The sequence below is a fragment of the Cryptomeria japonica genome, chromosome 8, assembly GCF_030272615.1.
Source record: "Cryptomeria japonica chromosome 8, Sugi_1.0, whole genome shotgun sequence".
Lineage (NCBI taxonomy): Eukaryota > Viridiplantae > Streptophyta > Pinopsida > Cupressales > Cupressaceae > Cryptomeria > Cryptomeria japonica.
In genome coordinates, this window is record NC_081412.1 from 3,062,918 (window position 1) to 3,087,050 (window position 24,133).

The 24,133-nt window shown below is 41.1% G+C and overlaps 1 protein-coding gene across 1 annotated transcript in view; it reads left to right on the forward strand.

Annotated features, from left to right (window-relative positions):
* The first annotated feature begins 798 nt into the window (after nucleotides 1–798).
* Nucleotides 799–24,133, forward strand: part of LOC131028877 (uncharacterized) — a 40,496-nt gene continuing 17,161 nt past the window's right edge. The window contains exons 1-2 of the mRNA XM_057959251.2: nucleotides 799–1,058; nucleotides 1,181–1,298. Coding sequence (XP_057815234.2) covers nucleotides 982–1,058; nucleotides 1,181–1,298 — 195 coding nt within the window. The 5' untranslated portion in view covers nucleotides 799–981. The remainder of the gene's footprint in view (nucleotides 1,059–1,180; nucleotides 1,299–24,133) is intronic.

Here is a 24,133-nt window from a genome sequence, read left to right on the forward strand (position 1 = left end):
TATCAATAAAACTATCTACATCTAAATATGATATTCTTAAAACAATACTATATATATAATATTGTAAGGATAAAATAATACAAATGAATAACCAACCAACTGTCAATGAAAGCATATCAAATCATAAGACTGAAACAACTCCAAAGGAACATACATCATAGCACAACATAACACAACTCCCCCTGGACCGTGCTAAAGAGAAGCCAACTAGATGCAAAACTATTACAATTGAAATTTAAGCATTTGCTGAAGTGACTCATAGAACAAAAGACATCACTTTGATGAAACAAAAAAAAACTATCTAAAAAATTAATAATAGATAAAATAACATATTCCCTATTTATATAATTAATATTGATAAATGAAATAACATTCCCCACTCCATTTCTTAATTTATATTCCCTATTAACAATCACATCAAATGTAGCTACTTACATCTTTATGCCAACTAAAATTATACAATAGAAAGTAAATGTTCAACCGAAAATATGAGACTTTAATTAAAAAAAGAACTCCCACTCCCATGTGGAAATACATTCCCCTAGAAATACTCCTAAACATTATAGGCACAAATAAAAATGCAATTCCCACAAATTAATTTAAAAGAAGAGAATATTAAACAATGGCAATATATTAATTAAATTTAAAAAGAACTTGGAAAAAACAAAAATACTCAATAGCACTAAAACATTAAAGCAGAGTGCAGATTATATACGCCCGAATTCGTATTCGTAACAAGTACGATACATTCATATCGTATAAATACGCCAGATATAAATAAATATTGTTATATTTTATTTATTAACAAAAAAGCCACTGAGTATGTATATTTTACCAGAAACAAATCAGTAGGCAGGGGCCGAGGAAACAATAAACATCAATAGCAGCAGGAGCAGCGGGGATTCTGCACAGATTGCTTATTTCATATATGCCACGTTTTCATGTCTGGGAAGGCGTGATGGGATTTTGACGGTTGGATGAATGGGTGAAGATTATACATTGTGGGAGCTTAATCCCCTGTTCTCTGCAGCAGAAGATGTTCAGCAATCCGCAGAGAGGTACATTACGATTCATAAGCCGCCATGATCAAAGAATATTTTATATTAAATGATGTGATATATTCATATTTTTTAATTTGGAATTAAAAAGGAAATGAGCTGTTAAATTTACACAAATGCAGGTTAGAGTCAGCCTATAGAGGTTGGATCAATAGCACCTGTAGCGACCATGTAATCCCACGGAGCCCTAGTGCTTACAGAAAGGAGCTTCTCACAGCATTTGAGACCACAAAATGGCAGGTGAGCTCAATACCTTTTTTATTTTTCTTGAATATATGTGTATTTGTAACTTTAATTTTACTTTCTTTGCTCTGCTTACTTGGGGCAAAATTTAGTTAGAGGTAGGAACAACTTGTCAGCTTATGTTGGGTAAATTGCTAATCTGCTATCTACAAAACAAAGACGAATTGCTTATGTCGGGAAAAATGCTAAAATTTCGTAGGGTCAGATAATTTTAGACGATTTTCACCTGCCATATGCAAAACAAATGCTAATTGTTTAAGATTCATCGATTTTTTTAATATTTGATTATAGATGACCTTCGGTATAGCTGCCATGACCGAATGGGTATCCCCAAGGCCTGTCAAGTGGCGCATACCATAGCCAGCAGTTCGGGTATGGTATTGTATCCAGTTGGGACACTATTTGGATGTGGTTTTTACATAACTATAATGCTTTATTATATCTTGTGGGGATTTAAACCTAGGGCTCCCCTTTGGAAGTCCTGTATATTTATTACTTGAACTCAATCCATCTGGTGAAATTTTATAAGGTATTTGTTTTAAAATTGCAAAATAGGTTTTGAAGCCTTCATCCGGTTAGAGCAAAGCCTACAAGTAGTCTTAGGCGTTTGCTGTTTGTAAGGTGTAATTCTTGGGCTATGTTTGACTGAGATTCCTTTCCTGGGCAGGGAGCGAGGGAATGCAGGAATTTAAAAAGGATACGCTTAGATGTAAGCTTAGTACACCTTAAATCTTATAAGTTTATAACTGATATTTGAATAGGAAAATAGGGGCGGGGGTGAGGATGGGAATGGGCATCAAAACTGAGGGCGGGGAACTTGGTTATCGAGATTTTATCATGTGGGAAGATCGGTGTGTATTCCTGATCCAAGTACGAAATCAGAGGTCATAGATGTTGGAGAAGGTCTAGGATTGAATGAGACATCTCAAACCAGGCTTTGGCAATGAAATTGATGTAGGAACATCCTAGGGGTTGAACAATTTTGCATCATTATTTTTTCTTTCTTGCTTTGTTTCTAGGTTTAGGTTTTCCCTGCACAAGTTTAGCCTGCATTTGCTTGTGTGTTTTGATGTTTTGTGTTAGTGTGTGTTTGTTAGGGTAGATTTGGTGTGAGTGGACTTGCACAATTAACTCCTGCATTTTTAAGCAGAACCCAGTTGAATCGAGTTGTTCCGTGCATTCCATGCAAGCTTTGGCAAGCACAATTCAGCCCGTTCAGCTCACATTTTACTGCTCAAGCTTTTGCAAAACCTTTGCAATCTTTAGTGTTACTGTGTAAATTGGTGGATGGTTTTTGTTTTTTGCACAAGTCACTGCACAGACCTTTGTTTTCCGTGCAACCTTTTTGCCATTTTTCAGTTTTCTTACAACTTGTGTGCAAATTTCATAGTGCTGCACAATGACTGAACACGAATTCCAACGGTTGTAGATGGTTAAATTTGTTTGTGCAAGACACTAGCCTCATGAATGGTATTTCTAAAAACTCACCATCCATCGGTTGCTCTCATTAGATAGCCTAAACTAGTTTGGAAGCTCCCTTGTTGTCAACAAACCTGCTTCTTTCAAATTCTTTATTGGTGCCTCCTTGGAGTGTTAGTTGCACTCACTTCTTGAAGTGGGAATTACATCAGACTAGTAACACTTGGCATAACCATTTCTTACTACTAAGCTTGTCGATGAAGGCCAAGTGTCATGTCCAATCTATTATACAATCATGTATGTTCAAGAAGAATGGGTTTGAGTTTTGGGAGTTAGAGTCCTATAATAGAGAAGCATTCCGCTAGAAGACCAATGTCGGAATATATTGGTTTGGAAATTTGAGGTAGGTTGTATGAATGAATGAATGAAAGAAAGATTTTAATAACGTCTATGAGGCTGAAACAGCCTATGCGACCCAGGAATAGCACACCCCCCAAAAAATAGGGCACCGAAGCTTTATACAATTTGTAAGCTCCTCTTTAGATCTGCCCTTTGACAGTGAATTTTGATCAATAGGTTTTCTGTTTTGTCCAGCTTTGTTTCTTCAAACAGATTGCTTAAATTGTCCATTTTTATAATGTTCTCATAGTTGGTACAAATGTCACTGGACGCTGGGCACTCCATGGCAAAGTGTTGCTCTGTCTCTACTAATCCTATGTTGCAAAATAGAAATTCTTTTTTCCCTTTCTTCTTTAGGTACTGTTATCACAAAAGCTTGCACCTTTGCTGAGCTATCAACTCAGCAACCTTGTGAAACATGAAAACAACCCCGAAGTGTGGCACCTTGCGCAAGGGGGTTGAATCTCTGGAGAAGGCCGACTTCCTTCTCAATCCAGGTGCAGGTGTTGAACCAACTCAACACTTCAAAACTTACTCCTAAGCCTATCCTAACAACTTGCAGATGTAAAAGGAAGAGAGAATTGCTTGAAATAAAAGGAGGTGATGCATCAAGAAGAGATTGTTCCTCTTCCTACCTGAAATGACACAAAGAATCAACTGAAAAACCCAAGAGATGTACAAACTTCAGTTGTATGAGTGACCCCAATGCATGTATGAAGGTTAGAATTCGCTGAATGCCAAGAGGGGAGAAGGTTTCCCACAAGTCACACTCAAAAATAAGTTAACACAGCATAAATGAGAGAAGAGCCACAAAACATACACCTATGATGAAGGTAAGGAAACATACACAACGTACATAAGTTTGAAGGAAGGCAAGAATGGTGATTTCAATTCATTATAAGGCCAATGGCCAAACTTACAGTTGCATAAATGCAAGATAAATACAAGAGAAGTGAAAGAGCATAGAATAGCTCAAGTCAGCAGGGAGAGAACCCTTTCCAATGAGGCTTAACGGCCTTTATATAGAAAATTGGTTACAAGAGTGATCATGATCCTTGTGTGTGCACGGAAATGTCAGTCTGGGAGTGTAGAGAAGTGCATGCACCTTACTTCTGTACATGCAAGCAACCTTGCCATACTCTGAAAAGGCAACCTTGAGAAGGGTGGATTGCTGACCTTCCAAATTCAGAGCATGCAGACATGACATAAGTCACCACAACAAGCATGGCCCCGTACCTCTCTTGATGAAAATCCTGCCAAAAACATTAAATGCACCCCTGTGGCTCCACAAAAGAAGGTGCACAAGTCATAAAAGTCGTCGGAGCATTTAAAGCTTCGAGTGTTGATCGCGCCATCCGGAAGTGTTGCCAGCTGGAAATAAGTCCGAGGACTTCGGAAACTTGGGTTCCCGAAATGGGGAAGACAAGGAAAGAACCTCGGAACCTTGGGGTTCTAAAGTTCTGGGAAAGAAAGGAGAGCAGAAAGGAACTTCGGAACCTCGGGGTTCCGGAGTTTCGGGAAAAGAAGAGGGGAGGCATCAAAGGGAAGGAACTTCGGAACCTTGGGGTTTTGGAGTTCCGGGGAAGGGAAGAAAACGAAGAGGAACTTTAGAACCTCGGGGTTTCGGAGTTCCGAAGAAGAAAAACAAGAGAAGGCAAAGAGAAGGAACTTTGGAACCTCGGGGTTCCGGAATTCTGGGGAAGGAAGAAAAGGCTAAGGGAGGAACTTCCTCCGGGCAAGGCAACACCTCACACTTCATAATTCTTCTGCTTTTCTCCTCGATCAACTGGGGCAGTGTTGGTCCATGGATCGTATCTCTGATCGGTTCTTATTGATGGACCAAGGGTGTCATAAAATGACAACATTTTTGGCGATTTCTGTGGGATGCTTGCCTGCTCAGCATGAAGTCCAGAAGCCTTGAGCATCCATTGGGCACTGAGTCATTGAAAGTCCCAAAACATGTGTGCGCCATCACTTGGAGGAAAATTGGAAACTAGAGCGCACACCCTCTTAAGGAGAATGCGGCAGGTACACAAACGCTTATGAAAGCAAAACAACTTCTAGTCTAATATTTACATAGTCATCAACACCCTCTTCAGAAGCAGGGATTGAGATGAATCCCATTCACTGGGATCGGAAGATCTTCGCCATCAAGCCTGGAGAGATGAAATGCATTGGTCTCCTTGCAACTAGTGATGACATATGGACCACTCCAGATAGCATCAAATTTGGAGTGTTGCCCAACTTTGGCTCTGTCTGCATCCCACTTGAGAACTAGATCTCCCTCTTTGAAGACCCTATTAGTCACCTTTTTGTTAAAAACTTTCTTGACCTGCTCTTGATGAGTCTCAAGTGTATGCATAGCCTGACTTCTAACCTCCTCTAGCTCCATCAACTCAGCTAGCCTTACTGTCATGGCATCACTCTCTATCAATTCCAACTGATGTGCTAGTTCAAGAGAGGGTAACTCCATGGAAGTTGGGAGTCTTGCTTCCTTCCCATATACTAGCATGAAAGGGGAGTTACCGGTCGCCCTCTTGGGTGTGATCCAGTTAGCCCATAAGGCCGTCCTCAACTTAGTATGCCATGCCCTCTGATTGTCTTCAATCGTCCTTTTAATTATCCTGATGAGGTTCTTGTTGGAAGATTCAGCTAAGCCATTACCCCGAGGATAATAATTGGATGATGTCTTCAAGTATTCACCATGCATAATTGCCCAAGAACTGATTTGGGTTCCAACAAATGCCCTAGCATTGTCTGATATGATGGTGGAGGGGACACCGAACCTTGTCACAATCCCATCAAGGAATTCCAACACTGAGGCCTCAGTGGCATCCGTCAATGCGACTGCCTCTGTCCACCTAGTGAAGTAATCTGTTGCGGCCAAGATCCACTTATGGCCAGCACTAGAAGGTGGATTTATCATGTCAATGAAGTCTAAGCCCCATTGTGCGAATGGTTGATCTGCTTGGATGGGATGAAGAGGTAGGGCAGCTAGTCTTTGCTTCCCAGAGAAGAGAGCACATTTTTTGCAATTCTTCACCCATCTATGTGAGTCACTGAATAAGGATGGCCAGTAATAACCAGCCCTCATTATTTTGATAGCCGTAGTCCTTGCAAAGAAGTGGCCCCCTAAAGAGCCATCATGAAATTCCTCTAACAATCTGCTGACTTGGTTTTGCTTGATACATCTTAGTAAGACTCCATTAGAGTCTCTTCGAAAAAGAGTGCCATTCACTAAGACATAGGGAATGGACTGCAACCTGAAATGCCTTCTTTTGGTCCTGTCCAGACCTTGGGGGTATCTACCTTCCATTAAGAAGGTGGTCATGTCACTTACCCAACTGAATTGAGTGTTGTTGCCAGTTGGTTGATCCTCTTGTAACACAAGGGCGACCTCTGGAGTAGTCTCAAAAGATGAGACAAGCTGTTCACATAGGCCCCTGCCTTTTACAAGCTTGGTGATCCTGATGTTGATGTCATACTCCATGACCTTGGTTATCCACTCAGCCCTCTTCTCACCGATGTCCTTCTTTAGAAGGAAATACTTGACACTTGCATGCGAAACTAAGAGCTAGATCTTGTTGTTAGACAACATGTGTTTGAACTTTTTTAATGCCCTTACAACAGTGAGGACTTGCTTCTCTACATAGCTATACTTAAGCTCATAGTCCTTTAGCCCCTCACTAAAGAAAGCAATGGGTTGCTCTAAATTATCATCGTTCAGCTGTGTTAGGATAGCTGAGATGTTGAATTCTCCTCCAAAGGTATAGAGGATAAAATTCTTTTCATAATTAGGATTGACAAGGTGTTGTGACCATTTCACACATCGCCCCATTAAAATGGGGACCCCCTCTTTTTTGCTTTTGTTTTGCCTGTTCTTCTCTCTGCTTTTAGGATTTTGAGTAAGTGAGTGAGTCGTCTGGACTAAGGTTAAGCCTTAGGAGTTGCCTTTTGATATTTTCAAGCCGAGTCCAGTCTAATTTTGAAAGATTATTAAGCATCCTAGCTGAGATTGCAATTTTGAAATAGCCTGAGTCTGTTAGGAAGTTGAGTATGTCTCAGGATGGGTCCAGTCAAGATTTTGAAGGCAAATTCAAGTTAGGTCTAGGGGTTAGCATTTTAATGATGGAATTATACATTTTGTCTGGGCAAACTCTAACCAAAATTTTGGAAGCAAGGTAACCGATTCCTTGACTTAAAGACGACCTAACCCTGCATGATGAAGTGATTTGAAGACCTAATTTTTTGATATTTTGGCTTATAAGGGCAAAATCGCTCCTGTCCCTCTCTCAGGCACCAGGGCGAAAGTGATATTTTATGCATCTTGGTTATTGACTTGTTTTAATTGTTTTGTGTAGGATCGCCAGGGGATATGATCGAACGTGAATTGAAGATTTTGAAGATTTTGAAGACTCAAAATGACAAGTTTTTAAAGGTTAAGACCAAATCGCTCCTGTCCCTCACTGAAGGACCAGGGCGAAATGGTTTTCTTAGATCATTTTGGGCCTTGGTTGATCGAACTGAAGCATCAAGGACGCAATGAAGGATGAAATGAGCATAAAGGAGTATCCAGACTTCGTCGTTGGCAACGAAAGATTGAACTTTGGGCCTAGCAAGACAAGTTCGCTCCTGTCCCTCACCCAGGGACCAGAGCGATTTTCTTCAAACACACCTTCTTGGACATTTTTTGGATTTGGACTTTTGTTCATAACTTGCGAAATGATGGTATCTTCCCCAGCAAAGGAAATTTGAGTTGAAAATTGTAAAGACTTGACCTTAAGGACCAAAGGCGCTCCTGTCCCTCACTGAAGGACCGGAGCTTGAATGCCAAGTTTGCCTTATCCTTGCAAGATTTAAATGATTTCGCGATTTGAGAAGGACAAGGAAAGTACGTTTTGCTCATTGAATATAACTTGAATGGACCACAATGGAGAAAATCGGTCCAAATTGGCTAAGGCGCTCCTGTCCCTCTCTTAGGGACCAAAGCGAATTTCAAAGGTAGCTCCTGTCCCTCTCCCAGGGACCACAGCGATTTTCTCAAAAGACAAGTTTTTGGCAAAGGTGAAGCAAGTTTTACGTTTGGGATAAGTAAAGGAAGGCATAATCGATCCATTGAAGATAATTTTGAAAGTTTGCAAAACACAAGTGGAGCCTATATTGGCCAAGGCGCTCCTATCCCTCACCCAGGGACCAGGGCGAAAAATGCATTATCAAGTCTCCCCTTCCAAATTTGGTCGAATCCAGGCCAAGGCATAATATGGCGATGATATTTGAAAAGCTTCAAGGGAAAACAAAGTTGCAAAGACCGCAAAACTGGACGAATAATGGCCAAAGCGCTCCTGTCCCTCTCCAAGGGACCAGAGCGAAATATTCAAGTATGCCTAATTTTAAAATGCCACTTTCGTTTCCAACATTCAAGATGGAGTAAGCAATGACGTTTTTCGCCTTGAAGGCAATTGGAAGTTGACACGATCAAGGGTTTGTACCAAGAACTAAATGGCACTCTTGTCCTTCACTCAAGGACCAAGGCGATTTTTATAAAAACAATCATTCCCTTTCAAAGCCACGCCAAAGCAAGGTTTTACAAAGTCAAAAATGTCTTTCGAAGGGCGATGAACAAGGAACCAACCCTAAAAAATTGACTAACTTAAGCCCAAATGCAAAATCGCTCCTGTCCTTCACTGGAGGACTAGGGCGAAAATCCTAAGAAGGTCAATTTTGCCTTGAGAAAACAAGCAAAACATGCATAAAACAAGAGATGATGATCATTGCCTACCTCACATCATGAATTGGCGATTTGGAAAATGAAGTCCAAAGATAAAAGGTAAAGCGCTCCTGTCCCTCACCAAGGGACTAGAGCGAAATCTTCAAATTTGCCTAGTTACCTAACATTTTGGAGTGCTACTTTCGTTTGCAAGACTCGAGATGGATTAAGGAACAATGTTTTACGCCTTGAAGATGATTTGATATTGATATGATTAAGGATTTGTGCCATGGACTAAAGATCGCTCCTGTCCTTCACTGGAGGACCAGGGCGATTTCTATAGAATCAATCATTCCTTTCCAAAACCATGTCAAGGTGAGGTCATGCAAAGTCAAAATATCTTTAGGAAGATAATGAACAAGGAGTTAACCTCAAGAGTCGACAATTTTAAGCTCAAAAGCAAAGGATCGCTCCTGTCCCTCTCCAAGGGACCAGGGCGAAAATGTTCCAAGGTACACTCCTTCCAAAGATGGAATAAATCAAACTCAAGATTCCAAGCGAAAAGGCCATTTTTGATGTCCAGGATAAGACTTTGAACGTGAAAAGCGAGAAATACAAGGCTAAAATGCATGGGCGCCCCTGTCCCTCTCCCAGGGACCAGAGCGATGTTGATAGATGTCCCTTATTCCTCCCATGCTTAGGTGCCAATATTTTTCAAATTACATTAAAATGCCAAATTCGCTAAAAACGTGAAATATTTAATTAAATGGGCATTTAATGAGTTCGCATAAGGCATTTAATAATTAATTTAGCCTTTTAAAAAATCGAAATTTTTTAATTGCAAAGGCATTTAAATTAATTATTATTAAATTAAATAAAAAAAGAGAGCGCTTGGGATATTATTTTTATAAAGGTCGGCCTCCTCTTTTATTTAATTTTTGTTTATTTTAGGCTTATTTTCCAAGTCGGCCTATGGGCAATTGCAATGCATGAGCGCCTATATAAGAAAGGTACTTTGAAACATTTTGATCCATCATTCAATCATTGTTTACATGCGATTTGGAGAAGCAATAGAAGGAGCGAAATCTCATCCAAGGAGAAGTGCGAATTTTGATCCAAGGAGAAGTGCGAATTTTGAACCAAGAAGGAGTGCGAACTTTGTTGGAGGTTGGAGGTGGAGCGAGTTTTCCTCAAGGCATTGAAGACCCAAAGGGTGGTGAAGTTGATGAAGGAGGCGCCTTTGCTAGAAGACTTCGATCTTCATTTTGCCTAGCGAATTTCTTAATTTTTGCATCGTTTTTTAGAGCTAGTTCTCAAAGAGAGGTATGGTGAAGATCTTCCTAGCCCAATTTTCAAATTTTGAAATTTTGAATTTCCAATTGCGTAGTCATATTTAGGAAATGATAATTCAAAGATTTATCATGAAGTTTCCTAAATTTAAAGCTTAAATCCAATCTATATTTCTACGTTCCAAGGTATATTGCTCATTATGAAATGTTGTGTAGGTGTCAAGATGGCGACCCCAAAGGCAGGAGCATCCACCAGTCGTCCAGCCCTTATGAAGGAAGATCAAAGGAATGAAGAAATGGAGACCAAGATCGTGTCAAAATGGAGCAACATTGGAGATACCAACTTGGGAAACTTCAGTGTGAAGAAGTTTCGAGAGGTCCCTTACATTGGAAAGCCATCACCTGTCGCAAGGAGAATAATTGAAAGTGGCATTATCAAGGCGGCCGGCTTCCCTCCAGCAATCTAGTGCCATGAGCTGATGATCGAGTGTGCCCGCCATTATGACCCACAGTCAAGATCGATCGTGTCCAAGGAAGGAAACACTTTGGCTTATCTTTCAGATGAGGCTATTAGTGAAGCTCTCCATCTGCCAGAACATAAAGATATGATTTACAAAAGCTTGGAAGGAGCTAGATCCATGTACGAAGATGATCCAGACACTTGCTTGAGCATCATCAACAAGAATTGGTTACTCAAAAGTCGTCCTCGCCTGAGCAAGATTCCCAACACACCACATAGGATCGGCTTCCAGGAGGAGTATAGAGATTTGATAACCTTACTCAATCGAGTTACAGGGGCTCCTCAAGCCTTCTATTTTGAGAAGTGGATGTTCTTCTTCATCCAAGTGATAGTTCAAGGAAAAGGAACAATTCATTGGGCTAGAATTATTAGCCATTGCTTGGACGTGCAGTTGAGAAGACTGAAGGCTACCAAGTCATTCCACATGAGCTCATACATCATATATGCCTTGATCAGGAGTTTTGAGTATGCAGGACTACCTCACAGAGGAGCAATTGGAAGAGGACCCGGAGAAGTCAGAGTTTGTGACTCTTATGTTCATTTGCATCATCCACCTGGGAGTAATTACAAGTTAGTCAATGATACCTTCACAATGAACATCACCAGGACACTGCAAGGCGGGATTCACAATCGGCTATCTCAAGAGGCACAAGAACTTGTAAAGAGGTATGGTGCTTGGTTTATCCAATTCCAGAAGTTTACATATATTAGAGTTCATGGGTGTCCTTCACCTCCATATATGTTGCCAAGATATCCGACAGACAGGATAGTGCTACTTGAGGTGACTAGGCAGTTGGCAGCTTATGCGAAGGCATTCAGACACAGGCATGGAAATGGGATTCCTGTACCTATCATACTAGGAAATTCAGTTGAGGTATGTCCTAATGCTCCAGCTTTAGATGATGCAGAAAGAGAGTTGGCCTTATATTCATTTTCATTCTTTTCATTGACGGAGAATTTTGATCCTTATGGGTATATAGAAGAGACAGTTGGTAGAAAATACAAGCATGAATGTCAGGTAGAGGACTTTTGGATGAATCTCTCAGATGATTTAGAGGTGAAAAGAAAGATGCATTCCAGATTGCCTTTGGATTTCATCAGGAAATGCAAAGTTTACAGAGTGGCCGATCAAGCTCAGGACAGTGGCAGGCACCTCCAGTCATCCTATGATAGAGAGGACAAGGCAGTAAAGATAGATTGGAATGAACTTGAGGTTGTGGACTTAAAAGCTTTGATGGCCCCAGTTTTGTCCTGTACTCGCAGATGGGTTGATGTGCAACATCAAAAGTTGAGAGAGCATAACATATCTATGACTTTTACTTTGGAGGAAAGATCGGCAGAAGGAGGAGCAAGCGCAAGTGAGGGCCATCCTCATCCTAGAAGCACAAGTGAAGGCAATCCTCACCACAGAAGCGTAAGTGAAGGCAATCCTCATCCTAGAGGTGTGAAGAGGAAGGAAAGACCTGAGAAAAGAGAATCTTCCAAGAAGAAGCAAGAAGCCAATCGAGATCGCTCATTCGGCACATCTTCTCGACAGGAGAAGAGGACACTTGAAGTGGAGGAATCTATGGAATCAATGGTTCAGAATGATAAACATGAAGAAAGACAGGCATCTCAACGTTCATCAAGTCAATCTCCCCAGGTCAATGAGCTACATGAAGACAAGAATGATGATGAAGCGACATCTCCTCTCCGGAAAGAAGAGCCACTACCTAAAGAAATACAAGTTAGAGAGACAAGGTCCGCCATTCCAGATTGGTTGAAGGAGAGACTAACAAGGGTGATTGTGATCGAAGACGAAGATAATGTGATTGATTTAGATAGCCTTGTTGGAAATTCTCAAGGAGTAACAGAAAAGAAGAAGGCCACCAAGATGTCCAAGATGATCAGAGATGAGACAGGGTCCAGGAAGTTGCAGATAGCTACACCGGCAGTGGACAAATATGAAGGTGAGATCCTTGCAGAAGAGTATGATGTAGAAACCGTTGAGCTTGGTCCACTCACCACCGAGCAGGCATTCGATGAGGCAACTGATTCATTTGAGGCACTTAAAGACAAGCTTAGAGGAGAAATGGAAAAGAATAGAAAACTTGAGAAAGAGGTCGGTGCTTGGAGAGGCTACTTTAGCCACCTCAGTTAGCCTTTGGGACGTCAGGATCCAGCAGTATCTCCTGTGCAAGCACTTCCCCTTGAATCAGTTGGTGAGGCAGAGAGAGTTAAGAGCTTGGTCCAGCTTATGAGCTCTTGGATTGACAAATCCCATACAGTTGCCGTTGAGTTTGCAACAAGAATGATGCAGACCATTCATCGAGCTATCCAGGTCCTTGAGATCATCCACAACCTAATGATAACAGTAGCCGCCTTTGCTCATACTAAAGATGTTATCATTCCTGTTCTTCAAGTAATCAGGCAAACACCAAGGAAGACCTTAGCACAAGAAAAGATAATGGATGGAGGAGCTCATAATTTACTCCAGTGGTCTACTTTACTCCAGATGAAGGAAGTTCTTTTCGAGGACACTAGCGCCAAATGCAATCAAGTGGAGGAGGTCATCCATCCAATCCAGGACAGGGTGTTTGGGGTTTTATGTACTATTCTTGGCAGAAGGATCGAAGCTGAGACAGATGTGGATCTTCAAGAGTTGGAAGAAAGGGTCAAAGTCATCTTTTGCAAAGATGAGAATGTTATTTCAGATGAGCAAAGAGATCAAATGTTCGCTACTATGCTCCTGATTGAGAAAATCAAGGAACTCGAACCTGAATGGGACGCAGCTCTTCTCAAGGCCTTTGATCAAATTATTCACTTGGAGGAACAAATGAGGAATCTTCCCGAGATTCCTATTGCTGAGATTGAGGGAATCGTGTCCAGATTCATTGCATATGCTAAAAAGGAGCATTGGAAAGGGAATAAGGTTCTAGAAGAGAGGTTGTTATAGATGACATGGCACCTTAATTGTCATTGGTCTATGTTTCCTAGATTTTTGTGCCAAATTAAATATTTGGCTATGCATTTAATATTGTTCAATAAAAAGGGAACTTTTGTAATAAAACCCTAATTAGGGTTTAGGTGTCAGAATCTCAGCCGTTGATCTTCTTTTGATCTGGGCCGTTCATTGTAATTGAGGATGCTATATATACCCTCATTTATTTTCATTTTGTAATTAGAAATAGAGCAATAAGAAATAGTTAGAAGTTTAGAGCTTTGGAGAGAAGAAAGTTATTTTGTAGCAAGATTGAGTTTTGAAGAAAGAATTTCAAGCAATTGTTGCCTATTTTGGCTTTGAGATCAATAAAATATTGAAGTTATGGTGTTTTATTGCAATTCTTGTGGCTATCTTCATGGTTGTTTACTTTCTTGAATCATTCTCAGTCAAAGTAGTATTTAAGTTTGAAGGACTAAGTGTTGGGCTTGATTTTGGTGAGATTCACGTTCCAAACCACTAGCTTCTTACTGATTGTAGGAACGCCTTGTGTGGTCAACTGGAGAGACTTGAATTGTTTAAACCTTCAATCGTCATTGAGCTGTGGATATGTGCCTTTGTGGTAGTGTCCATGATCCTTGATGAATTGAAAAATCATTTGTTACCTTAGAAGATCGCATCAATTTCAGTTAGGTTGTTATTTCATGGCAATATTGAAATTGGTAGAATCTTGCCAAGTCTAGCCTACATTAGGTCATTCTTAGGATTAGATTAGAATTTATCCCTTGCAAACCCTACCTTTGATCTTTTTTGAGAACTTGTTAGTTTAGAGAAATCTTGTTCCTACAACTTGGAGGACGTAAGGCCCCTTGATGAAACAGCATTCACAACGACCACTGGTGCTTATCCACACGTAGAGACCCTACATAAAAGAACATTGGAGTCACCCTGATTGATCCTTTTTTGCGACATCTTCAGCAATCAGAGGCTTTATTCAAGAGAGGATAAGGTACCCTTGGGTATTTTATTCTGTGTATGATTGTGTACAAAATACACGTCAACACAAGGCTAGGGGCCTGAGCAATTGCTTGTTTGATTTCTTCCAAACCGGCCCTTCCCTCCTTGGTCCAACTGAAAACCAAGTTATTCTTCAACATGGAAGTGAGGGGTTTTACCATGGTGGCAAGGTTGGGAATGAACCTCCTCACAAAGTTGATCCTACCAAAGAAACTTTGCAATCCTTTCTTGTGACTGGGGAGTGGAAGAGAAAGGATAGCCTCCACTTGCTCTGGATCAATGGTCAAGCCCTCCTTGGATACAATGTGTTCCAGCAATCTTCCTTGACAGTAGCAAATACACACTTGCTAGGGTTCAGGGACACACCATACTCCCTGCATTTCATGAACACCTGCTCAAGATGACCAAGATGGTCAGCTGCATGCTTTGAATAAACAGTTATGTCGTCAAGGTATATAAGCACAGATTTTGCTAATACACCCTTGAAAGCCATGTCCATTGCTCCTTGAAACGTGGCACCTGCATTGGTTAGCCCAAAGGGCATTTTGCAATAAGCATAGGTACCCCACTTAGTAGTAAATGCAGTCTTGTATTGGTCTGATTCTTGGACCGAGATTTGATTGTAGCCCGAATATCCATCCAAGAATGAAAATCTTTCCGAGCCATTGACCTTTTGGAGAATCTGCTCTATAGAGGGAAGGGGATAGTGATCGAGGGAAGCTCTATTGAGATCCCTAAAGTCTACACATAGTCTGATTTCCCCATTCCTCTTTCTTATAGGGACAAGGTTGGCCACCCAGGAGGAGTGCTTGATAGGGAAGATGATATTGGCTTCTATGAGCTTGGTCAACTCCTTCCTCATTAGTGGTTCAATCTTGGGGTTTATTGGCCTTTGCTTTTGTCTAACTGGCTTTGCATCCGGGTTTAGCTCTATGGTATGCTGGGCTAAGCTAGGGTCAAAACCCTTCAAGTCTTCATAGGTCCAAGCAACTATGTCATCATATTTTTGGCAAAGTTCAACAAAAGCCTCTTGTTCGGTTGAGGAACACACACCTTGCCCAAGTTTAGAGACCTACCTTTGGCGACAACAACTGGCTTGTAATCCCCCCTCTTTGCAGCCAAGTTCATCTTCTTCTTCAGTTGATTATCCGAGTTGAAAATGCCTTCCAAGGTAACTAGACCTTTAGGCAACTTGTTGGAGTTGAGCTGCATGATTTGATCTCCATACTGGTCTTGCAGCTTAGACTGATTTTTAGCATAAAATTCTGCTTCATTTTGCAAGAAGTTGACGATTTGCTGATCGCTTTCGAACACTTGCCAATTTACCTGATTGTCTGGGACAACAAGCCTCACAACAAGCCTAATGTGTTGTTCCTTCTCACTTGCAACATGCGCTGGTATGTCGAATTGAGCACCAACCGCTGCAAACCTATCAGCATGCTTGTTCTGACCTCTAGGAACACTCTGTATGTTGAAGGTCTCGAATCCTTCAATCAAGTCCCAAACCCTGTGTTTGTATGATTTGACCAGGTTGTTCTTTGTTATACTTTGAGCTCGGATGTGATTAACAACCAACTCACTATCTCCAAAAACTTGCAAAGATCTGATCTTTTTGCTTTGTGCAAGTTGGAGGCCTTGGATCAAGGCTTCATACTCAGTCACATTGTTAGTGCAACCAAATTGAAGCTTAAAAGAGAAGAAATATTTCTCTTTCTCAGGAGAAACAAGCATCACACCAGCACCTGCACCGTTCTTGTTTCTTGAACCATAAAAAAACATGCTCCATAACCCCTTTGAATCTCCTTGTGTCTTGATGAGGTTAGGGATAGTGTTGATACATGATAGCTTCGGTAAGATAAATGATTGAATGAGAGATAAATGAAGTCTCTCATTCAATCATCTATCTCATCGATAGACTATAATAGACTTCACTTATTAGTCCTTTGTTCTATCATCTGATATTACTATTATAATTGCTCTCCTTATATATATGGTGCATTATCGGTTTTACCGATTATAATTATACAAACTAATGTTAAATTTACGATCATTCTAGGATCGTATTTCACGATCTGTGTTAATATATAAACATTGCAATCTAACAATAAACAGTAACCTTGATATCCCAATTGTTATCGGGCTTCATTGTTAATGCATTGACACCGATTAATATCGACATTAGATTGGTTACATATTGCAAATGAAAAGGCATGATCAAGTGGCATCTTGATCGGCCATGTCTAATAGACATGTCTGATCAAGGTGTCACTTGATCATCCCTATTTTTTATATATATACCGATCAATGATAAATTGATAAGACATCGAAATAATTAATGCTCCATCTCCACCTGCAATACACAAAATATAATTAATCACCAGAACAATTATATTGTGATAAACATTTACATTGAAATACAACAACATTATATATATACCCTGATCATTGAATTGGAATTTGAAAAACATTTACAGATAGGAGTATCCTCTTCATGGATACAATAGGTGCCAAGCCCAGTCTCTTCAGTCTCAGCTAACGGATCAAACTGAAAAGCATTGGCCCATTCGTCCAGCAAGCAATCAGGGACCTCTTGCAAAAGAGTGGCAGGTTCACGGACAGTATACTCTTCCCCCTCATGCAAAGTGCAATTCATGTTTATAGGGTTGGGGATGTAGGGCTTAATGTGGTTTTGGGCAATGGGCTCTGCCCTTATGGTAACCTTGGTACCATACCTTGTTCGAAATAGCATGTGGGACCAATCAGAAAACAAGTACCCACCTATGTTGGCGGTGAAGTCTCTAGACAGGTAGATGGCAAAGAAGCCAAGGAGGTTGATGATTGATACGTCTTGCAAGATAGTGCAACCAAAGCATGCATGCAAGGTTAACTTCAAAATTTTAACAACCCCAACTGTCTTGATAGAAGTGCTGTCCAATTGGACCACCCCTTTAGTCACAGGTTCATATTCGATGCCAAGAAGATCAGCTACCTTCTTAGGCATGACCGAGCTACTAGCTCTTGAATCTATCATGCAGTTGTGAACCAAGTTATTTCCTATGATTAAGGAGAGATAGAAAGGGGGAGGCTTGCTGATCTTGCTTGAATCTTCTTCCTCCTTGGGTTGTACCAAACTGGTGGAGATTGCCTTTCCGCTGATTGCTACTTCGTCACCCGACTGATCGACGTCCTTCAGTGCCTCTTTAAGTAAATCCCTTTGAGATGGGATGGAAAGGGCCTCCCATATAGTGACGTTGAGGTTGTCCTTTTTCATCTGATCAACTATGTTGAAAGGAACACCAGCTGATTTTAAAGGCCCCTTTGAGGCTACAAGGTCTACTTTTGCTCTTTGGACGACTTGGGATTCTTCCTGCCTCTTCCTCCCTTGCAAGGTACTTTGGCTTGTATCATGGACATCTATATTGGGTGTTGGAGCTTGAGCTGATGTTGAAGGTGAGGTAGCCTCCATGGCTCTCTTCTTTGACCTTGTATATTGCAGCGTAGACTCACCATTTGTTTGGTTGAAACCACATAATTCTGCTTCCTACCAATTGACAAAGGTAGAATCCCCTTGCAAGTAAGCCTGAGTGCCAACACTAGGCTGATTCGGGTCATATTGCTGGCCAGAAGTGGTTGGCTCATCCTGCACCACTAAGGCTTGGACAAATCCTCCATTTTGGCATGCACCTTGGTTGTGTGGCTGATTGCATGGTTGATACCAATCCTGCTCTTGGGCGAGGTTATTTTGCATTGGAACTATCGCTTTTGAGTTGCTTGCAGTTGTGGGGTTCACACTATTCAAAGGCCTGGCGTTGCTCCATTGGTTTTGCCCTTGAAAGGGTGGCCTATTCTGCTGATAGTTCGGATTTTGTGCCTGATAAGGTCTGCTATGTTGGGCTTGTTGCCTCTTTAGTGTCACCAACTCATTGCTAAAATTTTGTAATAGAACCTTGACCTCGTGAAGCTCATTGGAGGATGTAGAGGATGTAGATGGTTGACCTATGGGCGCCATGGGGATAGGAGCCAAGGTGGGTTGCTGAGTAGGAGCTTCTGGGAAGAGAGGCATTGGGGGCCTTGGAGTTATCTTCCCAGCCTGTATCAAACAATTTTCTGCCCTTATGGCTATGTCCTATGCACTCGGTAAAGAGGCTCCACCCATGGATTGTATCATAACAGCTATATCGCTGTTGAGAGCTTTAAGATAATACAAGAAGGCATGATTTGGAGACGACTTCACTAGAGCAGGAATTCTATTCCATGTCTTATGGAATCTGAAATTGAAATCTCCCGTGAACTCGTGGGGTGCCTTTTTGATCGCAGTCAACTGCTCCACAAGTGACAGGTGATCACTTTTGTCTTCGAAATGGTTGCACAACCTCTCCCCCAATTCATCCCAATTGTGAATGGAGCTAGACGACAACCCTCTATACCACTGCAAAGCTTTGCCTTTCAAAGATGTGGCTAAGAGTCTGACGGCAACATCATCCTGAGTGATATTATGAACGGAGCAGATGTTTGCAATGTCTTGAATATGCTCAATGGGGGTAGTAGCTATTTCACTAGTGAAATATGGTATACTCTTCAACGCAGCCATTGGTATATCATTCCATTGAGTCAAAATAAGGGAACTCCCCCCATTGAAGGTAACAAAAACCTGATTTCTTGCCATGTGAAACAATGGTCTATTGATATGAGTGGTGGGAGCCCTTGATAGTAATGGTCTTGTGAATGGAGGGGTAGAATGAGACCTGAGAGATGGAGTGTTTACAACCCTGAACCTGGGAGATGGAGTGTTTACAACCCTGACCTCCCTAACTGGTGATAATGAAGGTCTACCTCTCCGCCTTCTAGAGCCTGAAGATGAGAGTCCTTCAAATTGGAAACTACCTCTAGAAGACGCCCTTGTATGAATTCGGGGCATGAAATTTGGAGCTCCAACAAGTCATGAGAAAGCAGTGGACTTGTTGAGCAGAGACTTCAGAACCTCGGGGTTCCAGGGTTTCAGACTTAAGCACTTCGGAACTTGGGGGTTTCGGACCTCCGGAGTTGCGATGACTTGGGAACTTGGGGGTTCCGGGGTTCCCAGAGTTATGAACTTCGTATGAACAAGAACTAGACCTTGAGCAGAGTCGCCAAGTGCTTGATAGGTGACTGCCTCTAGAGGCTGAGACACTAAGAACAACACTGAATCCCTAGCATGTATGTCGAAACTAACTCCCATTGGGCGTGCCAAAAACTGTTATCACAAAAGCTTGCACCCTTGCTGAGCAATCAACTTAGCAACCTTGTGAAACATGGAAACAACCTCGAAGTGTGGGACCTTGCGCAAGGAGGTTGAATCTTCGAAGAAGGTCGGCTCCTTCTCAATCCAGGTGCAGGTGTTGAACCAACTCATCACTTCAAAACTTACTCCTAAGCCTTTCCTAACAACTTGCAGAGGTAAAGGGAAGAGAGAATTGCCTGAAATAAAAGGAGGTGATGCACGAAGAAGAGATTGTTCTTCTCCCTACTTGAAATGACACAAAGAATCAACTGAAAAACCTAGGAGATGCACAAACTTCAGTTGTATGAGTGACCCCAATTTATGTATGGAGGTTAGAATTTGCTGAATGCCAAGAGGGGAGAAGGTTTCCCACAAGTCACACTCAAAAATAAGTTAACACAACATAAATGAGAGAAGAGCCACAAAACATACACCTATGATGAAGGTAAGGAAACATACACAGCATACATAAGTTTGAAGGAAGGCAAGAATGGTGATTTCAATTCATTATAAGGCCAATGGCCAAACTTACAGTTGCATAAGTGCAAGATAAATACAAGAGAAGTGAAAGAGCATAGAATAGCTCAAGCCAGTAGGGAGAGAACCCTTTGCAATGAGGCTTAACGGCCTATATATAGAAAATTGGTTACAAGAGTGATCATGATCCGTATGTGTGCAGGGAAATGTCAGTCTGGGAGTGTAGGGAAGTGCATGCACCTTACTTCTGTACATGCAAGCAACCTTGCCATACTTTGAAAAGGCAACCTTGAGAAGGGTGGATTGACTGACCTTCCAAAGTCAGAGCATGCAGACATGACATAAGTCACCACAACAAGCATGGCTCCGTACCTCTCTTGATGGAAATCCTGCCAAAAACATTAAATGCACTCCTGTGGCTCCACAAAAGAAGGTGCACACGTCACAAAAGTCGTCGGAGCATTTAAAGCTTTGAGTGTTGATCACGTCATCCGGAAGTGTTGCCAGTCGGAAAGAAGTCTGAGGACTTCGGAAACTCGGGTTCCCGAAATGGGGAAGACAAGGAAAGAACCTTGGAACCTCGGGGTTTCGGAGTTCCGGGAAAGAAGAGGGGAAGCGAAGGAAGAGAACTTCAGAACCTTGGGGTTCCGAAGTTCCCTTCTTAGAAAGGAAGAAAGGCTAGGAGGGAACTTCGGAACCTCGGGGTTCCGGAGTTCCGTGAAAAGAAGAGGGGAGGCATCAAAGGGAAGGAACTTGAGAACCTTGGGGTTCTGGAGTTCCGGGGAAGGGAAGAAAACGAAGAGGAACTTCGGAACCTCGGGGTTCCGGAGAAGAAAAACAAGAGAAGGCAAAGAGAAGGAACTTCAAAACCCTGGGGTTCCGGAATTCCTAGGAAGGAAGAAAAGGCTAAGGGAGGAACTTCCTCCGGGCAAGGCAACACCTCACACTTCATAATTCTTCTGCTTTTGTCCTTGATCAACTGGGGCAGTGCTGGTCCATGGATCGTATCTCTAATTGGTTCTTACTGATGGACCAAGGGTGTTATAAAATGACAACAGGTACCATTCATCTATCCGTTTCACACCTCAAGTGATGAGAGCTAGTCCTCAATTGAGCTATTAGCATTTTTGCCTTCCATTTAATATTTGCTCCTAGGTAGGCTTTTTCCTCATGGTCTCCCATTGGATTGAATTCTTTGATAAAATAGTCTTATTTATGCCCATTTTGTTTTGACCATAAGCTACTCCTGAACTTTTCCCTCACAAACTTTTTTATTTCCTTATTGGTATCTGGACATTCCTGAATATTAATGTCCCATTTCTTCATCCATTTCTCATTTTGTTTCATCCATGTGTTCTTCCTTCTATCTAGCCTTTCCTCCAAAATCATCTTAGGCCAACAGATTTTTTCCATATTTTGAGTCTTCTTTAGGTAACTTAACAAACGGTCCATCACTCATGCTTCCAAAGGAAAGGTGCCAGTTTCAGCCAATAAATTTCATATGGGACAGCAGTTTTAATTTTGAGAGTGCTTGTGATTAGATGTTTTTGAGTTCTTTTTACTTGCTTCCATTTCTGATCTGACATGCTACTGCCCCAAATTTCACATCCGTTGAGGATCAATAGAATGACCAACAAACCAAAAAACATTCTCTTGGTTTTCCAAGCCCATAACTCTGCATTCCTACATCTCTTTTGTAAGGAATATAGCGCTCTCCAGCCTCCTTGAATTCTTTTTGCTTTTCGCATTTCCCAATTGAGTTTGTTGTGAAAGTCAATCCCAAGGTACTTGTACTCATTCACCACTTCTAATGGATTGCCTTAAAAAAGAAAGTTATTTTGTGTCCTTTTATTTCTTTTCAAAGAGAGGATCATCACTTTGGTTTTGCTAACATTCACTTGCATCCCAACCTCTTGACAAAAGGTTTCAAGTGCCTTCAAGTGTTCTCTCAAACCATAAGCTGTTTTAGCAATTAAAATGAGGTCATCCGCATATAGAAGTAATATTATTACATATTTAGCCAAGAGTACTCCTCCAATAGTCTTGTTTAGCTATTCTTCTAAGTTATCAATGTATAGCCCAAACAAGGTTAGGGAAAATGGACAGCCTTGTTTGACACCAATATCACTGCCAAAACACACTGACATCCCATCCGTGGTTCTGATTTTAGCCTTGATTTGCTCATAAAGCCTATGAAGTACTGCTCTAAGCTCATTTGGAACTTGTAGTTCCTCCATTCTATTCCAAAGCTGGTCACGTGGTACCGTGTCAAAGGCTTTTTTAAAGTCTACAAAGCAACAAAAGGCCTCACCACATTGTTCATTCCATATTTTTTCAACCAAGAACCTAAGGGTAACACCATGGTCAATAGTGGAATTCTTTGGTCTAAAACTAGCCTGCCCTTTAGCTCTTTTTCCTTATTTTTTTGCACAACTATTAATTCTGTATTCAACCATGCTTCCAAAAAGTTTCCCAAGGAGGGGGTTAACCATAATAGTGCAGTAGTTTGATGGGTTGTTTATATCTCTATTTTTGTGAAGGGGAATCACAACATTGGTCGTCCAATTTTCTGGGAAGCCCTCTTGATTGACATTGTTAAAGGTATGATTGATATGAGGTGCAAGGACCTCAATGCCCCATTTTCAGTTCTCTGCTGGCAGACCATCTATATCCTGCACTTTTCCCCCTGTCAGCCTCTTTATGCCTTGATTGATATCTTCAATAGTGAAAAGTTGAGTAGTGGTATTGATTACCAAGGTTTTATGAGTATCTTGTCCACGTTCTTATAACATCTTTGCATACTCAAGCCATTGAGATCTCATGATAACATTTTCTATCTGTTTTCTCTTTTGTTGCAGCTCTTTTCAAAAGCTTTTGGGATTATGTTTTCCTAGGGTAATCAGCTCCACCCTTCTTATGTTCACATATTTTTCTTTTTTACATCGTAACAGTTTTTCGTAGTTGTTCTTGCTTTCCTTGCCCATCCCACCTTTTCGCAGATCTCTTTTTGCTAATTTGCACTCATCATCTAACAAAGGATTTACCAGGAAAGTATTTTTTGTCTCTCTTTTGGGTTTAGTTCTCTTACACTCATCTAAAGCCTTGCGAATTAGGGGAACCAGCGTATCCTTGCTTACAAGATGATGTTTCGTATAATCTGAATTAATCTCATTCTCCCTAATAAACATTTAAGGGCACCCTTGAAGATTTTCTGTTTTCTTGATTCATGAGAATTCTACCATGTGAAGATGCTTTCTTTTGTTTGAAATGGGTTTGCCCCCCCTACTGCATATTTATATGAATGGCCAGTTTTAAACATATAAGATTATGATCTGATTTTAGCCCTATCTGACATTCTCCTATCTCTATCTCCTTTATCCTTGATGTGTAATCTTGTGAGCAAATAACATAATCCACAACGCTTTGACCGTTGTATGTTTTACAAGTGATGTTTCCTGAATTTGGCCACGCCTTCATATCATTGCATGTGACCATGTTGTAAAATCTGCATAATCCCAGTAATTCCCCCCCACAGTGAGTAACATTACCCTTGTTATCCTATCAAGTTCTTTCTCAAATTTGATCATTGGGTTTGGTAGCAAGGATTGATGGGTTCCACAATTTGGATTGGCCATGTTTTTATTTTGTTCTTCAAAAAATTAATATATATGTTTTTGTTTGCTAAGTCTCCATATTTTCTTCCTAGTTTCTTTTTTTGTGTATTCTAAGTGTTTGGCTGTTTAGTCATTTGACCCACTTACAATATTGTACTTATTGGTATTAGAGAAAGTGTTGAGTCCTAAGAATTGGACTTATGAGTGCTC